This window comes from Corvus moneduloides, chromosome 5 (genome assembly GCF_009650955.1).
Source record: "Corvus moneduloides isolate bCorMon1 chromosome 5, bCorMon1.pri, whole genome shotgun sequence".
Classification (NCBI taxonomy): domain Eukaryota; kingdom Metazoa; phylum Chordata; class Aves; order Passeriformes; family Corvidae; genus Corvus; species Corvus moneduloides.
In genome coordinates this window covers 3,536,134-3,562,216 of record NC_045480.1, presented here as the reverse complement: position 1 = coordinate 3,562,216, position 26,083 = coordinate 3,536,134, and the positions used below count along the sequence as shown (strand labels likewise).

The window sequence follows — 26,083 nt, the reverse complement described above, 5'->3', positions numbered from 1 at the left end:
AGAGATGGGAGGAAATTTCAGATGCCACTGAACAGGAACTTATCTAATGAACTTGCTGGTTTGAATTCCTGGCTACATTAAGTGCTATTACTCTAAAGGCTTAGAGGGATCTCTTATAACAAGAAAGAGGAAAAAAAAAACAAAAACAAACCCTTTTTTTAAAATTCCAAATTAAAAAGTTTAATACATCTGATGCAATTATTTCTTGTATGGAATAACAGGCCCAGGCATTTCCTTTGCCAATCCCACACTCCAAATTCTCCATAAATTTGCCATCAAATCCATGGTTGGGTTCAATGATCTTAGAGGTCTTTACCAACCTTAATTGTTCTATAAATCTACGAAGGAAATCAAGAAATCACTGTCTCTAGAACTGTCTTTTTATTCCAGCTTTGCATTTGCAGGTCCCAGATGACATTTCTTAACCATTTCAGATTTCATGTCACATAAAGTTTGCTGTGCAAATGGGAAATTCAGCATTTAGGCAAATCAGCAGTTCTTTTCAACGGAATAATTATTTCTTTTATAGATAGAGAAGTTTACAATAATGTTATGCAAATTGTCTCTATAGTTTTTTGGTCATTTGCTTATTTTTGTAAATCATGAGCACACTGTTGACTTTAAAAGTGTTTGAGAAAAGTTTTTAATAGCACAATTTCACTATTTTGCCCTATATTGCCCTATAAATGGAAAATTAACTCTTAAAAATTTGCTAATTCATATAATCATTCTAAAATACAATAATTTTTTAAAAAGCAAATTTTGACTACAGAGGCATTTTCAGTCCTGTTCAACATCTGAATTCTTCTACCTTTGTTAAATTTCTGCAGTGAGTCTAAGTTCCCATCACACAAGCATGTTCTGCATGAAATCTTTCCTGAAATTGTATCTACGGCATCCCAGATTTAGGGAGGGGGAGTGTTTAATATCAAATATTAATGTAATATGTTCCACCTGATGATTTTCTGTGCCAACTTCCACGTATAATTTAGAGTTTCTTCAAAAGCATGCATGAGGGCAGAAATTAATAGATATAACAATGACTGATATTTTTGTCCAGCTTTTGACTAACACTGCGAACACAGCAATAAACAACTGAAGTGAAACACTGAAATTATCAATTACTGTTTACATACATCTCCATTCACAGTGTGATTTTATTATGACTTCAGCCTTAATCCTGCAGAAAGAATGTTTAGCTTTGCAGGCAACTTCTAGGAAACTCTTCAGTAAATTTTCACTTGTTCCAAAGTATCAATACAGAGTATATTCATCCAATATTTTACCCCCCCAATCAATAAAAGTGTGTTCACTGCTACAAAAACCAGAAGTGAGATGTAAGAATATCTGCATCAAGTTACACATGGAACAACTGGCAAAGACTTAGATCAACATTCAGGTGACCAAAATAACCACTCCAAATAATATTTTACTGCTTTACCCTTATTTCACCAGGACTAACAAGCATTGATCAAATCAAATACTTTAACAACCTGCTAGGAGTCTTTCCCAGCACAAACATCTTCCTGACACAATCCATTATCCACCTGCCTCCAGAAAATCAGTTTAGATGTTTCTAAGATTTCGCAGAAGAAAGATTTTCAGCCTGTTCAGGCTGGCTGTCCATTACTTGAAATAAAATATTTTCCCAAGCATCCTCTATTTTCTAGAGAAGAAAGAATTAAAAAAGCAAGAAGAAAAAAGGAAAAACAGGTAGAGTGGTGGAAATTGCAATCACCCCAAGGACAAAGAGAATGCTAAAAATAGTTCTGCCACAAAATCTGAATTATTTGGTAAATTGGGACCATTCACGAAAACCGATGCAATATAAAAAAAATCAAAAGTAAAAAAAAAAAAATAAAGAAAGAACAAAACTAATAGAGTTGAAAGGAATGACCAAAAGGTTTTAAAGGTCATATGGAAAGCAACGGAACTGCCATGGTGCATTCAGGCTGGATACTCAGCTTTTAGAGCACTTACCAAGAAACAAGAGGTACAGAAGGAAGTCATGTGGCTTCTATCCCTTGTATCTGGAGAATCACACTCCCAGTCAAAAATGAAATTATTATCTCTCTGTCCTGTTATGCAGGTATTATTTTTGGATTTCTTCTTATGTTGTCCAATCCAACCTACACCTAAATCTTCCAAGATATAACTGCTGTGACATTCTGACTCATCCATATACCTGGAGCTATGCTTCCCCCTCCTCTCCTCGATGCTATCATCCTGCACCTCACTGCCTGCACTCTCTGTTAACAGCAATCTTATTCCATCACATGCACTCAGAAAATGACTACAAAGGCACTTCAGTTTTTTGTAAAGTCAGTGCTTTCTCAAACTTCTTCCACTAACTAAATCACCTCTCTGCATCACTCTGCTCACCTTCACTTTTAAAGCTTTTCAAAACTTCACTCAGACACCCACTGGGCTGCAGTTTAATGAGCCTTCCCTCCTGCAGCACTGATGGTTTCAGCAGCATCCACCTGTTCCTCACCACTTCTTCCTATCCACATGCTCTGCTCCCAGTTCTGCTCATACAAGGACTTGTTCAGGTGCAGAACGAACCCGGTGAAAGCAAGAAGAAAAAAAATCCAGGTTTGGAATAAGTATTTCTAAAATGAAAGTTAATTTAGCACAGATCAGCTGTGCACAAGTGACAGCGCACAGCTCAGGAGCTGGCACAGAATGAGAATCGTCAACAGCACCTGCTTGACTTAGCCCTGGAGCTAAGGAATTACTGAAAATAAGCTTTCTGCAACAGGACATTGAGTTCAGCTCCAAACATCCCATAAAGCAGCTGACTAAACTGTTAAACAGGTAATGCTGCACCCTCTCAAACGCTGGGCTTTACACCTGCAAGGAAACTCTTCCAAAGATCTGTTCCCCCACTGGTTTCTCTCAGCCTCCCCCCAGGCCTTGACTTGGCTGCACCATGGAAGGAAAATCAGCAGTGGCTGAGATTGGGATGGGTTGTTATCACTAAGCCTAACCTTGATGATTGATTCTGTGTTTGCACTCCATCTGAAAAAATCCAGCTTTCACTTGGAACAGAGGAGCTGAGTCTAGTTTTGCCAGGTATTTACACAGCACTTGGCACAAACAGAAGGGGAATGCTGCCCAAGATTCATAATCAAAGGTACTATAATTTGTGACACTCCAGCCTCCCCTTCACTCTCAAAGAGTCATAAAAACCATTACAGAACCCATCACTACCCACGTGATAACAGCAAGGTGAAGTTCTCTTGTTTCCCACCTCCCAACTTTTTTTTGAAACAGAAACTGAATCTGGAAGTGCTGACATGATGTTCATCGAATCCCAGGCTGGTTTGGGTCGGAAAGGACCTTAAAGATCATCCAGTTCCACACCCCTGCCATGGGCAGGGACACCTTCCACTAGCCCAGGTTGCTCCAAGCCCCGTCCAGCCTGGCCTTGGACACTTCCAGGGATCCAGGGGCAGCCACAGCTTCTCTGGGCACCCTGTGCCAGCCCCTCCCCACCCTCACAGGGAAGAATTTCTTCCCAATATCCCATCTAACCCTGCCCTCTGGCAATTTGAAGCCATTCCCCCTTGTCCTGTCCCTCCTCATCCAAAGTCCCTCTGCAGCTCTCCTGGAGCCCCTTTAGGCACTGGAAGGGGCTCTGAGGCCTCCCTGGAGTCTTCTCTTCTCCAGGTGAACACCCCAAGCTCTCCCAGCCTGACTCCAGAGCAGAGGGGCTCCAGCCCTCGCAGCATCTTCTCATACGGCAAAAGTCCTGGGATGAGAGGAGACATGGGAATGGAGACAAGGGAGCTCCTGCACCACAGTACAGAGAACCCTGCTCTGACATTCTCTTCTCTCTGAACCACAGTGTCTGGAAGCTTCAGCACAATTTTTGCAAACCACCTGTCTTCTGGAGCAGGTGGAAAGGCTGTTTGGAGAGCATTTTTCTGCAAATGGAATTTGATTAGTATATGAACCTTCCATGTAATGTTCTTATAATGATTAAATTAGTAGGTGATATAAACCTCTGGAAAAGGAAAGACTGTAATGAAAACCTTATTATCCTTTTTACAGTAAGGCTGAACAGAAACTGATGCTATGTTTAAATTGATCATGGTTTTATTCCCACCCCCAGGCAAACCTGCAAAAACTCAATGAGCAGTGTGATTTCATTAAATATATGTATAATGAACAATTTTCTTGTCCTTTGAAAACAACTGATTTGAAGGAAGACTGCAGCATAATGACTGACATCTGAGTTCTACAGCCTTTACAATCTGCACAGGATTTCCTATTACTGACTGAAGGTGAAAGAATCATAACACAGAGAAAGGAGAGGAAAAACAGTCTTAATAAGCCAGGAGCACATTAATTTTAAAGAGCTGAGAGAAGTGCAGCAACTCTGTGGAGTTGGTGGGAAGTCTGCTGCGCTGAGAAAGCTGTTCAAACGTCCCCTCTGCTGAGCCTGGAAGAGGATGCTCAGGACACCCGTGGACTTCAAAGAAATCTGGAATTGTGGATCAGAAACTGCCCTGACTGGATCCATTTGTACCAGAAGCAGGGCAGCACTTGTCTTGGGAAAACACTCTAGGAAATGGTAGAGAGAAAATATTTGGCTTTCCAGATATAAATCTCTGCTCTTGGGAAGGAGAGAGCAGTGGGGTATGAGACAAATACACAGAAGTTACTCAACTTGGTTTTGTCCTAACTCTACAGAGGAAAGAAACCTGGCTGATGTCGAAAATTCAGAAAAATCCCTATGCCTGGGCATTTAAATGTGGGATTTTTCCATACCTCTTACATAAAGAGGTCTGAAAAACAGTGCTTGATCTCTAAAATATCCATCACTCTACAACTGTACTTTTTGAACCAAGAGACATCTATAAACACACATGAATACAGGCTGTACAGATCCAGTGAGAGAGAGAGAGAGACTGTGTCGGGTATTTCACTGAGAATCCTCAAAATCCATTCATCTGGAAAAGTAACAGCCAGATCCATATGGTCAGATGACATAAATCTGAGATGCCTGTGGTTCTGCACTGCCACGTTCTCTAAGTGGCCGTTTCAAAATTATTATGAAAATTTTAAAAATTACCTCTTCTCAAAATAACTGAAATTTTAAACACGCACACAAAAAAAATCCAACTTAATTACAGGAGGTTCAGTGCAAGGGCATTTTAAAGAGTTTAAAGCATTTTTTCAATGAGGCTATGGTGTTATTTTCAGAAGGAAACTGATTTCACCACTAATGGATCTCAGAAGAATCTGGAGAAGCAATACAGAAGTGAATAATACCAACTCAGATAAAAAAATATAGACATAGAGAGATTTAACAGAAAATCCGGACGAAATGGTACAGTAACAGCAGAGTTGTATTTTGAATTGTTTGCAACCTGTCCAAGCAATTACCATCTCTGTATGCTCTGATCACAGAAGAAACCAACACATCTAATCTGCTTTTCAGTCTTCGAAACACCTCTCCAGTCTGACTCTTACTGGAACTGAAAATCCCCCAAGTCGAGGATAAAGACAGAAAATGCATTTTCTTCTTTACCAACATTAAAACATGCAGTACCTTCTTGCATAAACACATAAAAACCTGCAAACTCTGATGGATTAATTAACAAGTGATTAGTATTTGCAGGGTGAAGGAAATGCAAGAAGTAAACAGGTGACAATGGAATGCCAATCCCTCAAAAAAGCAATTTTCCAAACATCAGATTAGTTTTTCCATAGAGGAACTTTTCATATACAGTTTCCATCTTGATAGTAAATCTTTGATCAGTGTCTCTGAAAAAATAATCTCTGTGAAGATTAAGAAAACAAAGGAACCCAAATAAACTCAAAAATGGCAATGAAACTTTCAGGCTATCAAGTAAATAAATTATTACAGGCACCTGGGTGAAATACAAGGAGTTTTCATATAGGATTATGATGGAAAATGAAAGAGTGTAAGAACAAAAAAAAAAAAACAAACAAACAAACAAAAAAAACCACAAAAAAACAAGAAAAAACAAGGTGACAAGGGCACCTTTTCAAACAAAGTAAATATATTAAGTAGTCATAAAAATTGGCATGTCAATCCAGGATCTAATCAATGCTCTCAGTGCTATGAAACCTGACCCCTGAGGCAGTTGTTGTATCTGAGACAGGGGAAAAAAGGTGAGACCAAACACGAATAACAAGAATACATGGTGAGCTAGGAAGTAATTCAATTCTAGTGACAAGATATTACTCATTGTATCCATTGCCTCTAAAACACCTTTAATCAACACTTCAGTCTCAGCCATCTTTTCTGGAAGCTTCCCTGTGAACATCCTTCAGGGGCTGCTTCACAGGCAACAAGGATGCACAGACTCTCCCTGGCTTTTCTTTTGGGCCTCATCCTCTTTGCCTCCACCTTTCCTACCTCCCTTTTCTACTGGCTGCCAACTCTCTGCAACACTTCTTGCTTCCAAAGCATTTGAAAAAGATTCATAATTGGTTTTCACATCTTTAACATTTTTGCAGAATTATTTTTGGCCTCCCAGATAATATTTTGGGCATTGAATACTTGCACATTATGATACCTTTTTTAAAAAAATTCTCTTATCTAAAAGTAGCTTTCACTGCTGTCCTGAATCCTCACTGCCTTTCCCTCATTTTCTGTTTTAATGAATATTATTTATTTTCCTTACTGCCTTGAAATGGTTGGACTCTATGATTTCCCAGGTCTTTTCCAATCTAAACGATTCTGTAATTCTGTGAAGTTTCTCAAGAACAAAATCCCAAAGTGTTCTTTTTAATTGCCTTTTAATCATGTCCCCCTGTATCCGTAGTTCTTTTCGGAGATTAAACACTACCATAGTGAATTTGCCTTTTTCCCCCACCTCCTACAAGGCTTTGAACCAGAAGTTCTGTGATCACTGTTTCAGATGTTTTCAACAGTAGCAGTTTTAGTCCCAAGCTCCTTCAAAACCAAGTTTTCCTCTCCTGTGATCCCTGACTACACTTCAGTAAAGTTGTCTTCAGACAAATTCTGCCTCATCCTCACTGAGCTTTTCCTACTTCACTGCAAAACTTCAGTCCATGAAATACAATTATACTGCCTGTTAATTAATTCCTTTATCTAAATGCATTCTGAGCTTTCTGGAAGGTAAAAGCACAACCTCACATATTCCTTATTTAACTTGTACGGTACCACCAGTCCCCAGAGGGAATTCCTGCCACCACTTGGAAAAAAAGGAGGGGAAGAGTAAAGTGACTGTTTCTAATGATTAATATATAAATAAATAAATAAAGCAGAACACTCCATCATAAATCTCCCTGCTCAGATTGCAGATCTTATCAAGCTCAGTGACATGGGGAAAAAATGGCTGATAACAATGCATTTCTCACCACTGCACAAAATGGAGAACATGGGAAAAACATGGGGAAAAGTAACTCTGCATGTAAAATGGTTGGCTTGAAGTGAGCAACTGATCCCAGAGCCCTCTGAAAACCTGAAGTTCTGCACAGCTTTTTTCAGGAAAAGAGGGAAGAGGGAAATACTTGTATGTCACTATATAAATCTGTTACACACCTACATCCTTAATGCCTTGTGTCCTTCCACCTCGAGTCTCCATTGAATGCTTCTCTATGAAGAGAGCCTAAGCACACCTCATTATTCAATTCTTAAATAAATCACAGAGAAGAAATATGATTAAACCATACCCCATCCCTGGAAGTGTTCAAGGCCAGGTTGGACAGTATTGGAGCAACCTGCGGTAGTGGAAGGTGTCCCTGCCCATGGCAGGCGGTTGGAACTGGATGATCTTTAAGGTCCCTTCCAACCCAGACCATTCCATGATTCTATGAGAGGACAGATAGCATGGAGGTGAACAGAACTCACCATAGCTCCTATGACACAAGAACTTAAATGCATCTCAAATTCTTCACTCATCAGATTTCAAAGCATCAAACAAGCAACATTTCTCCCCTCAGATTCTTGGAACCAATTGCAGCAGGGTATTTGAGAGGTGAAGGGAACATTAATGAGGGAAGCTGTGAAACAATAACTTATCTGTCCTCAATTAAAAACTCTGGTCCAGTTGCTGCCCTGAGACTCAGGGAGTCCATAACAGCTGGTTCTTAGAGGCTGGATGGAACATCCAGGGATCAATCAAACCATACATGTCCTCTTTGTTTCCAACCACCATTAGAGAAAGAAGGACAGATTCTATTATTAACTTTCCCTGCGATCAGCATGTTTAGTACTTTCTGAGTTGCAGACATCTTTGTACAACGCTTGCACTTGGGCAGACTTTGGCATTCCAGAGATGTCATCAGACCAGCTCACAATTCTGCTAAAATCCTACACTTGTTCTAATACACAACAGTCAAGGAACTTCAAGCTTTCAGTGTTCAGTTCACTTCCAAACTTTTTAGGCATCCACATGTTCATGTTTAGATTTAGGAATCAAAGCTCCTGAAACAGAGTCAAGGGAGGCACCTCCAAAAATTATTCAAAACATCTCAGGCAGATATTCCCAGTCATATTAAAGTTCTACTAAATTCAATTCATCCCAATATTTGCAAATCCACAAAGTGTGTGTATGACAGCACTTCCAGAGTCTAATTAAAGCTTTCCTCACACATCTGTTAAAAGCAAAAATTTTCTAAAAATACCAAACCCAAACAAACCCAAAAAGCAGCAATAATAAACTACACGCTCCACTTCACAAAGCTGGATTTCATTCACAAATATATCAGGTTTTATTCTCCACACAAGATGACTCACTGCATGTTCACTCCCTTCAATCTTCAAGCATTTTGTTAATATATGCAGGAAACAAAGCTACAATAGTTTGCTTGTGAAAAGGGAGGTTTTCCTGTAAACCCAGAGCTTGCAAAGGTAGAAGAATTTGCCTTGTACAGAAAAGAATATTTAGTATACAGTGGAATATTTAAGTAATAGAGACATTCTTTCAGTGGGACTTATCTATGTCTCACAGAATAACAGAGAAATAATGATAATAATAAGGAATTATTCTATATGAAAGACAAATAATCAGGTAAATTTCGCCCAAAGCTAGAGGGAAATATCAGCCAAATATTGGTAGGGATTGCCTGAGATTACCATTTTCTTTACCTAAGAAATGAACAGAAAGGCATAAAGCCCCAAAAGCTCACTTTTAGTCTGAATTTTATGATGATACACTACTCTTGGTCAAAATGTAATGGAGAAGGTGAGAATGCTGAAAACAGTAAAAACCAGAATTTACTCTCGGTCTTTCATCAGCCTGTTTTTATGGTATTTGACAGGACGCCACCCTAGCAGCCCCTAAAGAGTAAGACCATCACAAATCTCAGTTTTATTGCCCTTTTCATAAAAATTTCTTCAAAAGCTCAAGTTTCATCTGTCTTCTAACTCCAGATTTTTTAACTTTGATGTTAAGTTTTAAACAGACAGGTATTCTAAACTACTGTTCTTGTTGTGCTTCCCACTTGCACATCATAATATCTAACCTCTCTTTCAGAATTCCTTCTACTCAGTTTTATTTCTTAATGCAAGCCAGAAAAGTGCCTCCGTTACTTTTTCACTCCCCATTCTGTATGTGGCAGAAATCTCTATTTCCTTTGTTTGATTTGTAATCAAAGACAGTTTTAAGAAACTAGACAGCTCCTCACAACAGCAGAGGAAACATATAGAGAGCTCTGTTTTTCTCAAAAGCACACCAAGACCTATCATTTTACCTCATCTAGAGAAGAAATAAATTCTACAATTCCCTTAAATCAGGCCACAGGCTACAGCCTGTATTATCAATCATAACCATTGCTCAAATGCACACAGTTCCAACATCCACAGGCCTTCTCTGTTAATAAAAGCAGCAAGACCATTTTTCAAACTGAAATACTGCGTAACAGTAGGAGAAAACAGAGAGCAAATTAAAATAACCAAGTAAAATGAACAAAACATTTCTGCAGGTGCTACCATCCTCTGCTGAGGTTACTCTTCTTCCTCCCAAATCTTCAACAAACTAGAAGTTTACTTCTGCTGCCTCACAGAGTTGGCAAACATATCTCATAAATGGGACCATGGAATTAGTATGATATAATTCAAGCTTCTTCTGTAAGCAGCCTCCACTGTGTTTTCATGAAGGCTGCTTTTCTTGAAATATGGGAGACAGATTCCAGCTGACTCTTCCCCACCTCGTAGTAAATGAGTTTATGATCATCTTCCACTACAATGTACTCTGGTGCAAAACCTGCTTCCCACAAGATCTGTGCTCTTCCACCTCAAAAGCAGTCTCAGCTAAGGCAGGATGTGGTAGATCAGATACAGAACTTGACATCTATGACTCTCCAAGTTCCAACAGCCTGAACCAATTTCTTCATCTCCACAGGCCACAGGTTAACATTTTTTTAAAAGATTCTGGTGGTATCAGAGAACCACAGAATGGTTTGGGTTGGAAGGGACCTTAAAGACCATCTCCTTCCAACACCCTGCCATGGGCAGGGACACCTTCCCCTAGACCAAGCTGCTCCAAGCCCTGTCCAACCTGGCCTTGGATACTTTCAGGGACAGGCTTAGTAAAAATCTGATAGCAAAGGGCTCTCATTTTCTTTACCTCTGAATTTCCCCAGTCTGAGACAGATGCCACACAAGTCTTGGTGTAAACAGAGACCTCTTGTGCTGTGGGGAAAACTTACTTTTTCCCTTAAAACCAGTTCAAACCATGTAATCATTAAAACAAAAAAAAAAAATTACTTAGGTGTTTCTGGTTTGTCACCTCCTGGATTTAAATGGAAGTAGAAATATGGGCTCTTTGATCACTACAGATTGTTTATGAAGCTGCACAGAAATAATTCACAGTGCTGGCCTGTGACAGCAAAGCTGTTGGGAAAGCAGCACTAAAGGAGACAGTGATTTTTTAATTTCCAACACCTCATCGAGCTGTAGGTGGGTGTTGGTACTACAAAAGAGGAGAGCTGTCCTTGCTGAAGAGACTCCAACCTCCCCCTAACCAGGGCAGATTTGGGCAGAAGGGCTCGAAAACCCAGGAGCCACGAATAAAATGTGACATTCTTTCTAGAGGACAGGGAGCTGTTGCTTAGAAACTGTTTACAGATAGATCCTGCTGGTGTACCTAAAAAAAAATAAATAAATTAGGTCATTCTTGGCCGTAGGTAGGAGATATCTTTATTGATATAAACCCCTCCACATCTCTCTCTACTGTCAATAATTAAAAATGCTTTAGGAAGGCTGCTTGGATGCTCTTTTGGCCAAAAACTGCACATTCCCAATGGTAGAATTACCCATTTTGAAACATTCTGGTGAGTAAGTTGACCTCGGCAGGCTGAGCCCAGGCTCCAGGCATAGACTGGACCATCTGAGAAAGGGACTGGCATCAAAAGTGAAATCAAAAGGGGGTGGGGGCAAAGTGCAATTAATCTTCTTAGTTGTTGTAGAGAAAAAAAAAAAGAAAAAAGAAAAAATTAAGGAAAAAACATGACAATGCCACTAGACTAAAGGAAAAAAAACCCCATTCAATTCTACTTTTTAAATGCCTTATGAAACCAGGTCTGCTAAAACTGAAAGGGGAAAGGCCACAACACTTCTTTGAAGACATGAGAGAACAAAGTTTGCCTTGAAGAACAAAAGGTGAGGTTGGAATTGGATCACTTTACCAAGGGGAGTAGTACAAGGAGCTCCTAAGTATCTAAAACAAAGTTGCAAGAGAGCACTCATTGCTCACAGAGAAAACAAATTCGTTCAGAGCAGATGGGAAAGAAAAATTCTATCAATCCAGAGCCAGTTTTCTCCTCCACATAAATAATCCACGCTTGAACAATTTTTCCTCATATAAATAACCACATTTATAAGAAGCCTCAAGTAAGAAGGCTCTTATATCATTATTCACTTAAAAACCACTCCAAAAATTCAGACAAATCACTGCTTTCTAAGTAAAAGAAAATAAAACGCACAGCTTGTGGTAATAAACAGCTCATTGTCATCATTCCAGAGAAAGTAATTTTTTTCTCTTCACTTAAAAATGAATGTAGCACGGGCTTGCTTTCTTACATTAAGCAAATCACATCAAATGAATACAAGTATTAGCACATGGGACCTAATGGAGAGAAGGGACCAAAGTCACAGTGATAACCCCAAAAAACAAAGCTGGTGTTGTAGAACAAGTGCCTCTGGTTGAAACTTCAGGGGCAGATCTCAAATTCATCAACAAAGCCCACATTCCCTGTAGTGTCAGCAGAAGGTCGCCACACCACTCTTTAAGGCCAGAAAAACAAGGATCAGGAGAGCATGTGTAATTTAATCAAAGTTGCTTAATTCCAAGGACAAACACGAGCCTGTGTTGTGACAGCCTGAGTGACAAAGACACTCTCTTAGGATGACTTGTGGAAGCTCTAGGTGAGGTTAACATGTAGGACACGAGTTTGGGGTTTCAAGGGTTATCACAACAGGCTCAAAGTCTGGGAAAATTGTTTCACTCCTTCACTCAGTGCATGGCTTCCCACCCAGGGAAGGTGGCTAATAGGCTAAGATCCCACTCCCCCATGCCAGGAACACAGACAAAAACAGCCAGAAAAAGAGGAGTCTTAACAACCACAACTATTATTATTCTTAAATTGATCTAGAAATACACTTTGGATTAAAGTAATGCTAATTATTTTAAAAATTAAAGATAACATGGCCCATTTCCCAAAGGCTGCCAAAGCCACACAGGAGACTTGTGAAGCGTGGAGGAGAGGCCAACCTGATTTTTATTCATGTGTTGCTGTGCTTATCTACATGGGAAACAGAATTATGCTCTATTTAGCCCTCTGTCAGGTTGCTCAGGTTTTAAAATAACTGTTAATGAAATCACAAGTCTTCAACACAAACAGCAGCAACAAAAATAGCACCAGGACAGCAAACATTGGACTGCAGCAACTCTGAGCAAGTGTGGAGCAAAAAAGCATCTCCCTACATTCAGCTGTCTTGAAATAAAACACAAGGAATAACAGATTGCTTTTTATTGAGGCCTCACTACAACGATTCGCATTTTGTAACAATCTTCACAGAAATGCAGCTCTTAAAAATTAATTTTTCCTTTGGCTTAAGAACCTAACTTAGCAAAAAACAGTTTGGCATGGGAAGTGCTCATTACTTTAACACGTAAGACATCTGGAAATCACCTGAAGCATAATAATTTATCAGAATAAAAACCAAGGTTTGCTATTTTTCAGCTTTTTCACAATATTGTGCAGAACTCAATTTTAACACATTCAAATGGTTTTAGTTTTAAAAATACTACTGACACGTAATTTTCGCTCCGTTATTTAGGAATGTATAGACATATACTTCTTTGGTGTGAAGTTTGGATTGAATTTTAGGAATGACTCTCAATAAAATTCTTTCTTTAAAAGAACAAAATCACAGGATCATAGAATCACACAGTGGTTTGGGTTGGAAGGAACCTTTAAAGATCATTTAGTTCCAAACCTCCTGCCATGGGCAGGGACAACTTCCAGTAGAAGGCGGTGGTGAGTATTTGCTTCGCATTTTCACGATAGAGGACCTTGATAAATATGGCTAAAAACCTAACAGCTTCTTTAATGGTGATTAAACAGATGCAAGGACTGCACATGGTGGTATGGTATCACTGCTGTGACAGAAGAAATCCAAGTGATTACACACCATCACCAAATCCATTTGATTTAGTGGGATCCAAAAATGAAAACACAACAGTTGCTCTTCAGACAGCAAAATTGCCTTGGAGAAACAAATAACGAAACCCTTCTAACATATTGACTGTGATCACTGCCCTTGACAGATCTTGCATCTCTCCTTGTGATGTTTTCCACAGTATTCTGTGTTCAGAAACACAGGCCCAGAGTTAATTCAGATTCATCACACAGAGTGTAAGATACACGTACCTGTCAGACCCATAATTTAAGACAACATTTGAAATTCTATTTCCACTTTGAAAATTTTCTCTGAGATGCCAGTTCTCTCACCAAATTTCACCAACATTTCATGTACCTTGCCACACTAAAGACTGACCCTGAGTTGTGGTTCCTGGACCCAGGGCATCTTTCCACCCACATCAGCACCTTTTGGGGGAAATACAGTGACACTCAAGTAACTCAGTGCTTTGGTAGGGCTGGGGTTTTTTTTGGCACTGAGTTATGACCCAGAATATTGTACAGAATCAAACCTGTGTGAGACCCACAACCTAAGTGAAGAGCAAAGCTGAACACTGCAAGGTGTCTCCATCATATTCAGGGAACTGAGTCCACCTATAATGTTTTCTTCAAATGTCCCAACATGACAAAAGAAGCTTCTCACTTCAGAGGAAAAGCAGTCTTCAGATTAAATCAACACCACAAAAAATAGCTCATTAAAATGAAAGACTGAGCAGTAAATATTGTATATTTGCAGCCGCTCAGAAATCAGATGCAAAGAAGAGCTGATGTACCAGACACTTATTGCTAATTTTTTTTTAATGTTAAAATGGCAAAAAAAAATCCTGCTCACACAAATCATCTGCTTTCTAAACAGACACAATCAGTGCTCACAACAGCTCTATAAGGTAACACAGAGAAACAATTTGAATTTTCCAGAGATAGAAGTAATCTATGTATCACTGTAATAGCATACAGGACTGGCTCCAGCTACACTTAAAAGACACGCAGTCCACAGCCAAAGGCAGAACCAGCTCCAGAAATGTTGGGTAAGAGCTTTGCAACATTGATGAAAATTCTGTAATTAATTTCAAAAGATCAAGGGTTTAATCTTGCATAATCTGAATACCCAAACTAGTGCCTTAGACAAGACAGCCAGAAACCATCTGCAACGCTGGAAGAGGCTCCCGGTAAAATAAATCTTTCTACTCAATCCTTGTTAAGTGTTCCTCATGTTTTGCACATTTCTTGAAATTGGAGAAACGGATTTCAGATTCAAGGCAAAAGGAGGATTACGTGAAGACCAGAGCTCAGATTCAATATGGGTGCTTTAGTTTTATTTTAATGCTTGAAGGAGATTTATCTGCTCAGACACAGTACTTCTTCTTTTTTTGTATTTACAAACTTTCCTCCTAATAAAGGGACCTCTAAGTACTTGAAGCTGTTAAAAGTCTTGCTGTGATGTACCTGTCCCACAGCAGCTGTGCTTTCCCTCTATTTCCCATACCCGAACTATAATGCCCCAGAGGTGACTTCCATTCCAATTTCTAATTAAAGCTAGGTGGAAATTACTGAAAACACATTTTTTTAAAGAGTGATTTCAAAATTTTTTCCTCATTTACATGACCTTGCTTTCACCCCAAGGAAAAGCTTATGATGAAAAACAATGATGAAAGAGAAACATCCAAACCACCCCAGCCAAGGGGTGACTGTAGAAGGTCACTCAAAAATTTTGGAGATCCAATCAAACTGTCCAATTCACACCAGTAATTACAAACACACCTGGAGTGTTTAAACTGTAATATCTTATTTTCTAAAAATCACAGAATATCCTGAGCTGGATATCATTCCCCAGTCTGTCCATACATCCAGGGCTGTCCATCCCAGGTGTAGAATCCAGCACTATCCCTTGATAAACTTCCTATGGTATTTCTCTGGGGAATGTGGTTTCCAGTCCTTCCTTAGAGGTTCCTTTTGTGTAATCAAACACTGATTGCTCTGATCCACCCCTGTCCTAATCATTGCACAGCCCATCTCACTCTCACTCTTGTTTCATGAAATATTTAATTACTGTGGATTATCTGGCACAAACCTTTCTTCTGGATATCGTGGCACCAGAACAGACCTCACACCACCTCTAATGTGTTTATGGTGCACAGAGAGCAAAACTATCAGACCTCTATTTTCACACCATTATGGAAAACTGATTTAAAAAAAAAAGAAATATTCAAAATATCCATCTCTAGTGTTTTCCCTTCCTCCTGACTGATCTTTTTATGAAAAACCAGCCAAGAAGCTGTTCTTGGGCTATGTAATTTTCTTTGGTTTCTTTTGGCTGTCAACCAGCCAACAAAAATAAACTCATTAAGCTGACAAGAGACCTGAGCACACTCATGTTGTCAATGCATCTCAGCATCATTCTCGTGAACCCAAAAGCCATAAAACAATTAAAGTTAAGCTGACTCCACCCTTAGGATGCAATCAAGTTTGCAAGGATCTGTCAGTCCAAAGTCAGTGTCTGGCAGCATCTGAGCTAAAGGGGACGTGCAACTTCAGCACATGTCAAGCCAAAACAGTTCTAAAAGTAGTAGCAAAATATCAGAATATGGAGTGTGGAGCCTCCAAAAAAGCAACTCTGTCACAATTACAGCTCTCAACCTAATTGAGTTTGCACGCCTACTGTTTTTGCATCCAATCCACACTGCTCTCCCTGTGTTGAATCTGTCCAGTTATCTGTGATTTTTCCTTTGCTGCCACCACATTTGTAGTTTGCTAAGCCCCAGCTTAAGTCTCACACGGAGCCTTGTAATCAGCGAGGTTTCTACTTAAAAGCAAAAGGGAAAAAAGTTACCATGGCTACTACAGTCACTCAGCTTTCTCAACTACCTCAAGACATTAATTCTGAAGGCTTTTTGGCTATGTTTGCACAAAATGTATGCTTCCATACTACTCTGTCATGTAAATTAGGTTGTGCTGCAGTGTTTGAGATCACCTGGGACCATTCAATCCCTTTGGCTGGCGTTCCAAGAAGACTTCACAAGAAGCAAGGTGATGGTTTCCCTGATCACGTTAAGGAAATTATAATTAAATATATTAAATATAATTAAAAACAATAATAAAATGTTGTTTCTTACCCAGCCAAATGAAGGTAAATACCTGAACACAGATACCCCAGACATTTTCTAGTTCTTAGGCTGAATTTGTAAACAAAAACACAGCTGGTAGTAAGTACAGAATTAGAACACGGCAAGCCATAAAATATTTGTAAAAAACGCTCTGGAAATGCACTTAAGCTATTTAGAAGATGAGAAAAGCACACAGAGAATGTGAAAATGTGTATAAGACTTGATGCTGGTTTTCATCCAAACACAGCATGGGTAGAAGACAATCCTGCCCAGGACCTGTGTCCCCACTGCTCTTTAGCACCTAGAAAGCACCTGAGCACTTCCCTTACACTCACCTGCATTCCCTGGGCTCAGGCCTGAGCGAGAGGGTTGGAATTTGAGTATAAAAGAAAAAAAAAGAAAAAAAAAAGTAAAACTTTGTTCAAGGATGCAATTAGTGTGCGAGAGCAAATTAACACATCAAGGGATTCAGTTTGCTCCCTTAGCCACGTACGGAATTCTCCCTAAGCCATGCAAGGAAAATGAAATCATAAGATGGAAATAGTTCTTCTCTTTCCTTTTCTTCACATTCCTGTTCTTTCTAGATATCAGCTGTGACCCAGAAACAATATTCAGCAAGGCCAAGAGTCCAAAAGACGCTGAATGAAATTCAGCTTGAATTTTAGGGGGAGCATGGGGCCACCCATGTGAGCCAAGTAACAGCTCTGCAAACTCTGCAGCCTCTGAGCAGCGCTCCCAGCCAAGCAGGACATTTGTCAGAGTGTTTTTATTCTGATTCTCTCCCTACACCACCTCATCCTCCTTCATTCATGGGCTTCCTGATGATTTCTTGTTCTTAGAAGTATTTCTGCGGAGCATCCAAGCACTGGGAATGGAGATGACGGAGATAATAGAGACGTTTAAAATTAGACTAAGCAGCTGTAATCCTGAATTTGCAGGAAAAATCCAATTTCTGACTTGATTATAGTAAGCACTGAAGACTATCTGCACAAGAACTAGAAACGAGTTCCTATGCTGCAATAAAAATATATGAATCTCTCTCACTTTGACCCCATTAAGGGGAAAAAAAAAGTGGTAGCAAATGGCACTTTTATGGAAGTTTTTTCTTTGCTATTCTATAACTTCATTTTAAGGTTAAAATTTTAAATTTTAAAATCTTTAGATTTTAAAATTCAACCTGTGGATTTTAATTGCAAGAACTAAAGTAACCAGCTTTTCCATATTTTACACATGGAAGAACTACTTTCCTACTTACCCTGGATTTTTCTCACTTCATATTTTAGTTGTTATCTCTTTTATACCTTTTCTTATAAGTCTGTACAGTCTCTTATCTGAACAGGCAACATTTGTAACCATGGGATAACAAGTTACAAAGCACTTCGATAAATTCTCTATCAAGCACGGATGACAAAATTTTACTTAAATATTCTGTCACAATAAAAAAAAGTTAGAAACAATCCTGTTCTATTTTGGTAAAAAATGAAATAACCATTTTCATCATATGATTTTTTTACAGAGATGCAGAAGAAAAAAGAGTATTTGGGTTCTATATTCAAAGTTTCTCCATAAATATAATGAAGAATTCACCCATGAGTAACTTACCACAGCTGATCATTTTATATCAGGAAGAGAGATCTGATAGTAACATTCAAGAAAGTTAATATTTAATGACAGAGGACATCACACCTTTTCTCTGTTGATTTTTATTCACTCGTTTACTTAAAAATGTTTATTTACAGAAATCTCCAAATTAACTCAAAAGTCACAGAACAGCTTTGAAGAAGACATTTCACTATCCCAATACGTTTTTTCTAGAAGTAGCAAAGAGAAAAAAAATACCTAATCAGATAAAAACATCTGCCTCAGATTATCTGTTCGCAAAAAATTCTCTTCTTGAAAGATTTTATTCATTTTTCTTAGTGTGGATCACCTGGAAAGGACACAACTATTGCCAGTGACATGATGGCACTAAAACAGAACTGAAACCAGTGCTTACTGAAATTTTACTCTGTTTTTAAGTGCTTTACTCCACTGTCTAACTTGAAAGTTAAATCTCTAGGAAGAAGTCATTGGGAGTTTCTTTTGATGTCTGAAAAGATATAGAGAACTGATAAAAGTGGTTTTGCCAGCTCTGCACAGGATGGACACAGCTTCTGTATTTAAAACATAAGGAATATTTGCCATTGATCCTTTCTTTACAAGCACAACTTAGAGAACGGAGAGATTCAGCTGCCCCTGCTGTGCTGAATGAGTTGTAATGGAGAATTGCCATAAAAAGAGATTCAATGGAATACAGCAGAGTGGGTTTTGTTAGTAAATAACAGCGTATTAAAAATTAAGGTTGATTAGTTGTAGGAAAGGGCAAAGTGAATAATCCATTTAGAAGCTTTAAGTAACTTAAAAGCTTAAGCCCCATTTGCAGAAGTCACCTGGGCAACTGGGAGCCTCCCCTGACAAAACCACTTACACTTTTTGCATTCAGAATTTAAGTTCCACTTACATTCAAACTGCCTTCCATTTTAATATTCTCGTCTGCATTAAGCATATTGTAACATATGCTTGGTTTTTTTTAAAATACAGAGTTGCAAAGAAAAGGACAAGTCCACAGGAGAAAGAAATGTCACATCATAATTACTGTAACACCAGTAATAACAGCAGATTGGAGTGTCTGCAAAAATATCTTTGAAATACTCTGAACACAGAAATTCTTTTGTATAACTGCAGCATCTACTGTTTTTCTTACCTCTCCAATGCAACCCCTGTGAGACGTCCTTAATGTTACAGGATTCAGCTTCACTTAACTGAGAAATTCGCATTACTTACAAAGCCTGAAAACTTGGGCAGTCTCTGCTGCAATGTTGAAAATGTCTCTCCACTGTTCTCTGTACCAGAATACTAATGCAGGGGGTGATGTGGCTGAAAAGCACAGCTAGACAAAAAATACTCCAAAGGAGGAAAAAAAAAAAAAAAAAAAGCCTTGCTATCAGAAAATGCTGATTCAGCAGAGTTAAAGTACTCCGAGGAAAGGTGTGCTTTCTCCACACAACCAGTGAAAAAATACAGAAAAGCTTTCCTCCTGCCCCTTTAAAACTCAAAATGCTTTGTCTGATGACAGCACAAGACATCTAAGACAATAAAATGTGTATGGGGGAGTGGGGAGAAGGATAGTCCTGCTAGAGGAAAGAGTTTTAATTTTGCTGGCCTTTTTAAAATCCACCTGCTCATTCCATGCCAAAACAAAAAATGATTCAAAACACAAGGAACACGAAAATCTTGCCTTCCAAACAAGTGTACTGTTAAGTGATGGTCACGACAGTTTATTTTCCCAGAGCAGCTCATCTTTTGTTGTATAAATATGACTTCAACCTATCCTACTGTTTGGAAACATTCACGAATGCCTTTCTGTGTCCAACCCCTGCCTGGAACCAGATATCACTGCTCGCTCAGTGGCTCGTGTGTGATGCTGAGGAGACCATGAGAAAACTGAGACGCAGAGCTTTTATCCAGAAACCTGATACAAAATTCGTTTACAGCCGTAGAGTGCTGAGCCTGCCCAACCAAAGACTTGATACAACAGTGTTATCACTCTGGGGTATATTTAGGTGTACGATGCATCCCTCTAAATAAGAAGCAATAATACAATAACTTAGAATAACTTAAAATAACTTGGAATGGTTTAGTTTAGAAGGGACCTTAAAGATCATTTTGTTCCACCGCCTGCCATGAGCAGGGACACCTTCCACTAGCCCAGGTTGCTCCAAGCCTGTCCAACCTGGCCTTCCAGGGATCCAGGGGCAGCCACAGCTTCTCTGGGCAACCTGTGCCAGGGCCTCACCACCCTCACAGCCAAGAATTTTTTCTGTATTTCTAACCTAAAGTTCCCCTCTTTCAGTTTGAACCAAACACTCCTTGTCCTGTCACTACAGTTCCTGATGAACAATCCCACTCTGGATTTCCTGCAGCCCCTTCTGATACTGGAATGGGCTCTGAGGTCTCCTCACAATTTTCTCCTCTCCAGGCTGAACAGCCCCAACTTTCTCAACTTGTCTCCATGGGAATGATGCTCTGGTCCCCTTCTCAACTTCTTGGCCTTCCCTCGACTTGCTCCAACAGTTCCATGTCCTTCTTATGTTGGGGACACCAGAACTTAGGACGTTGTTAACCTAATTATCAACCACTTCTTTTATACAGGACAAAACCTGGTTTCTGTTCTTTGTTGTCACCTCTTCAACTTTTCTGTTACAGTAGTCTTAAAAAAATCCTGGTTTTTTACTTTCCAACACTGCTCAAGGCACGCTGGACTCAGCAGCAATTTGCTCCTAGTCAGGTTCAGGTGTTGTTGACCCAGCTGGAGGATCTCACCCATCAGTACTGGACCTCCAGAGAGGAATGAGAGCCTCAGCTGCTCCTGCTCCCTGCACCAGCCTGCTGGTTTGGAAAGCTGTGCCTCAGGAAAGTTTTCTGAGCCCTTTATCCTAACAAATGTAACAAATGTGGTGTTTATATGAAATCAACAAGTTTATCTCAGTCAGGAGTAGCTCTCACCCTCCTGTGAAATACAACTTTCTTTTTGTAACTTTCACCTTCCCTTCCCATTCTGGTCTTTTTTATATCTCCTTCTTGCATCTTAACTAAACCAGCTCCAAGGGACCAATTCCTGAGCCACAAAACCTCCCATCAAGTTACATCCTAAGCCTGTCACTGTGATTTCTAACAGGTTGGTGCCGCTACTCTTTATTTCTGTACATTGCCTTTCTTATCTCCGACTGCATATTTGATTATTTATTTACTTATTCTTCCCCTTGAGGGTGGTGAGGCACAGGATGCCCAGAGAAGCTGTGACTGTCCCATCCCTGGAAGTGTCCAAGGCCAGGCTGGACGGGGCTTGGAGCAGCGTGGGATAGTGGAAGGTGTCCCTGCCCCTGGCAGGGGGTGGGACTGGATGATTTTAGAAGTCTCTTTCAACCCAAACCATTCTGTGGTTTTATGATCCTTTCAGTATAGTTGTCCCTTCTCTTTCCACAACCCTTTGATATTGTATCTAAATTCAGAGTATTCCTATACTGTGTCCACTTTTGAACAAACTATGGAGCAAGTGAATAAAGAGCTGAGCTTTCTTTAGCCAAGCCTTGGAATATGCTGTATTAAAAGCAAAGCCTACTCACCTAAAATGTAATAAAATGTGTTTCTGTCATTGCAAACAGAAAAAAAAAAGAAAAAAACCTCATGCTGGTGTGTTCAGACAGCATGTAATACCTGCAAGGCATTGTCATAACTACTACAATTTGGCCACAAAACAGATTTCAATAAATACTGTGGTTATAATTCATATGTAACAAGAAGAAAAGTGTTAAGCGATAAAAAATTCATACTTTTTGAAACAGTGGGTGTAAAAAACTAATAGGTGAGGATGAAGACATTTCTTGGCAGCAGAAAAAAAGTGGGGGGAAACCGTAGGAACAAAAGATATCTCAGCTGTCACACAGGTGTGGTGCTAAACAGGGACTCTGAGTTCCACCAATAGTGCAAAAGGGCAGATACATTCATAAAGCAATTCTGCATATGCAAAGTACTTGATAATTTGCTGGTACCTCATGAGAACATTAATTACTTTTCCATCCCATTGCAAATACAATGTTAAAACAGTATTACTTTGCAGTAAACATTTTCGGTCAGCAGGACCAAAGATCACCATGAAGAGCACTCTCAGAAGTGTCCAAGGAGTTATCTGCCCTACCAACATGGATTTTTAGGAATTCTGAAAATCCTGGGAAAATTCCAAAAGTCTGAATGAACATTTATGTTACAACCATGCTCTAAAAGACCCAGTGAGACAGTGGTTGTAAACACAGGAAGGTTAGAACAATGGCAGTCCTGAACAAAACCATAAGTTAAGAAAAATTATATGGGACTCAACTGATACCTCAGAGCTCTGTAACAAAAAATAGGAAGTAAAATAATGAAAGCTGACTTTCTAAAATGATTGTGGTCTAATTCCTTGATATGACTGATACTTCCAACTGGCAGAAATATCTGTCTGCATGTATAAACTTCTCTGGCACTTGGTGCAGTGTTCTGTGCGAGCCTGACAACAAAACAGAACCAATTAAACTGGCGAAGAACTGGTTAAGTGACATCTCAAAAAGAAAAAAGAACAGCTTTTGAGCAGATCTCATCACAACATAACTCAGATTAACATGGAGTTCCCCGAAGGCGGAGCCACTACCACAAAACACCTTTTCAATTATTTGTAAGTCTACACCATAAATCACGACATAATTTGCACAAGTATAAATTGATAGAGTGCTACAGAACTGAGATAAATCAGTTCCAAAAAGCCATCAGGAGTGTTGGGTATAATCAATCAATGCTAGAAATAAAACGTTATTTTAAAAAGCCACATACAAAGTTATAAAGCTGCAATCAGGAAAATACATGCCAGTCTATGGAAAGATGAACTCTTGTGGAAAGAAACAGTCCTGCAAAGGGTTTGCTACAGTGAGAGTACCCAGAGAGAAGGAGATCAAGATGCAGGGCTGCAAATGAAGGTTTAATATGTAAATGTGATGCAGAAGCAGGACAGTAACACCAGAGAGGTAATATTTAAATGCACAAAACACTCCTGAGACAAGGCTCTGGCGTGCTGTATCCAGCTCACAGTTTCATAAAAATGCTGAAAAAGTGGATTTGGAAAAAAACAATCCCCAGAAACTGAGTTGTGAGGAAAATGCACGCAGTGACAAATTTCAAGAATTTTAGTTCATTTGTCTTTTCAAGTAGAGGAGAAGGTGAATACTGGGTTACAGGAGATAAATACTTTCACGGTAAGAAAATACTCTGAGTTCTTTAGCATAGTGGAGAAAGGCACATCACTAACCAGTGACTGGAAGCTGAAGCCAAATAACTTAATAAACAGCAGATTCTCTACCTCTTACTGCCTTCCGATCAAAATACCAATTTTTCTGGAAGACATGTTTCAGCCGAATGCAAGTTACTGCACTTAAGAAAAACTGGATGAAATCCAACTGACTACAACAGTCAAGGGGTCAGAGCAGAAGATCTAATTGCTTCCTTTGGCTTTAAAGCCTCAGTGTACAAATACTCTTGGTTTTCAGGACTTCAAAGGCATTTCAGTAGTACCATGCATGCTCAACATTAATATTAAAAGAGCTCTCAGAAAATCTGCATGAATTACAGTTGTATTTCCATGTAAGGGCTCAAGTGACACTGGAGCTTTCCTGTTGAGGCGTCTGTCATCAGCAGAGCCCATTAATGGAATTACAGCTACCTTGTACCCAGCTGAGGTGGTATTTCTGTAAACAAGCATTTACACAATTGAGTGCAGAACTTCACCCTTCACATCAGTACTTTCACTCCTCTAGAAATAATCCTGTTCGACCTGCAGCACAAAAAGCCTGATACAATGCATTATATCAATCACTGGCACTACAGGTAAAAAGGAAAACCAGCAGCGTTGTAATAGCCACAAAGGCAGGAAAATCTGGTGTTCACATCAGCAGCATTGTTTGAGCCTGCCCCTGTTTATGCTCCTCATCTACCTGGCACTCCAAAACACACACACGACTCACTGCAATCTTGACAAGTCCAACATTTTTCAGGAATACATGCCAAGGTAATGTGTAACATACGCATTAAATATCCAGGCTGATAGAGCTGTGCTGTAGCATCGGCTGCTGCGGTATCTGGATTTCTACAGTAACAGGGGGGTTGAAACGTATCTATCCTGGTGAAGTATGAACTAACTTCGAATTCAGCAAACAGAAGCTTCAAAAGGATGGAATTGTCCGAAGCACACTCGCAATCAAATAAATGCTCCACAGGAGAGAAACACAACCACCAGCTGACAGAGCATCACCTTAGAAAGAACCCAGGCATCACACGCAGCCAGAGAGATGCGAGGGAGGGCATTCACCCCTCCAACCTCCAGAGAAGGAAGCGCCTGCCACCTCACGCTACACCCCACTGTAAAGAGGTATAGAAGTTTCTTTCCCAAAGCCCTGGCGTATGGATGTTCCCCTGAGCATCCCCAACGCCACCTCCCAGATGGGCACGGCAGCCAGGCAAGTCTGGCAGCTCCCCACCACCACCATGGCCGAGCGAAACTTCCTCCACTCCAAGAAGCCCCACAACGAGACACTTTGGCTGCCGTCGCCTTCCAGTCAACATCCCCACGGCTCCTCGCCATCCCCGGCGCTCCACGCAAAGACAAAGCCACGCTTTAAACTTTCGCTCCTCGCCACCGGAGCAGATCCTCTGCTGGGAGCTGGCACCTCTCGGGCTGGGTGCTGGCTGGGATGTGCAGCGGGTGCTTGGGAAGGTCTCAGACCCTGGCAGAGGCCTAGAGGGAAGGGATGGAGGAGGTGCCCGCAGCCCCCTCCCCACCGCCCAGCCCCGCTCCCCGCGACCCTTCCCCGCCGGCTCCCGGCTCACACAATCGGAGCAGCAGCTACTGCAAAGCACAGGGACGCACAGGGGGATGGATAAAAGGGAGGAAGGAGCCTCTGACGCCTGAAGAAAGGAGAATAACTTAAAACAATACCCCCCCCCCAAAAAAAAAAATACTTAAGATAATACGGAGCCAGGTTTCACCTGAAAGTGATGGTGGGTAAATAGATGAATAAGTGAAACAACACACCTTTGACCCTCTCTTTTCTTCCCTAAATCTAATCCCCCTCTTCCCATAATACACGCACTACAAAATGACCATTAATTCAAACCCATTCTTTACAGGAGGGGGGATTATCTCTGTGACCGACTCTGTCTCTTTCCCTCTCCCGGTCTTTCACTGCGCGAGAATTGAAATTGCATTAAAAAAAAAAAAAAAAAAAAAAGGAAAAGCGGGGGGGAAAAAAAAAGGCAAGATTATTATATCTGTAGGGTGTGAAATGTGGGCACGGGGAGAGGGAGCCTGGGGGATGGGGAGGAGTGGAGAAAGGTGGCTAAGGAGAGAAGAAAGGAAAGGAGGACCAGGAAGCGCAGGGAAGGATGAGGGGAAGGCGAGATAAGGGGGAAGGAGGATAAGGAAAGAAGGTTGAAAGGAAGGAGGTCGGGAGGAAGGATGAAAGGGAGGAAGGGATGAGGGGAAGAAAGGAAGATGCTTTGCCCTGGCCTCACCTCAGCTCGGTGGGTGGGGGTGGGAGAATCTCTCGTCGTCGTCGCCGCCGCCGCCGCCGCCGCCTCCTCCGCCGCCGCCTCCTCCTCCCCAGCAGCGCCGGTCACTGACGGGCCGGGTGTGCGGCGCGGCTCCGTCGCCCGGTCCCCGCCTCCCGCTCACCTCGCTCCCTCCTCCCGCCGCCGGCCCGAGCCGC

The 26,083-nt window shown here is 40.5% G+C and overlaps 1 protein-coding gene across 4 annotated transcripts in view; it reads right to left on the bottom strand.

The window, feature by feature from the left end:
- The window catches only part of CTNNA2 (catenin alpha 2), a 466,491-nt gene extending 440,436 nt beyond the window's left edge, over positions 1–26,055 (bottom strand). Inside the window, exon 1 of one of the 4 annotated variants that reach the window (XM_032107990.1) lies at positions 25,890–26,055. Coding sequence is in view for 2 of the 4 variants with exons in the window: in XM_032107989.1 (XP_031963880.1) it covers positions 19,498–19,570 (73 nt within the window). In the remaining 2 variants the exon portion in view is untranslated. Of the gene's footprint in view, positions 1–19,497; positions 19,593–25,889 lie in introns of those variants that run through there. The other 3 variants (XM_032107992.1, XM_032107989.1, XM_032107991.1) reach the window with 3 other exon arrangements.
- Between the last annotated feature and the right edge of the window lie 28 nt (positions 26,056–26,083).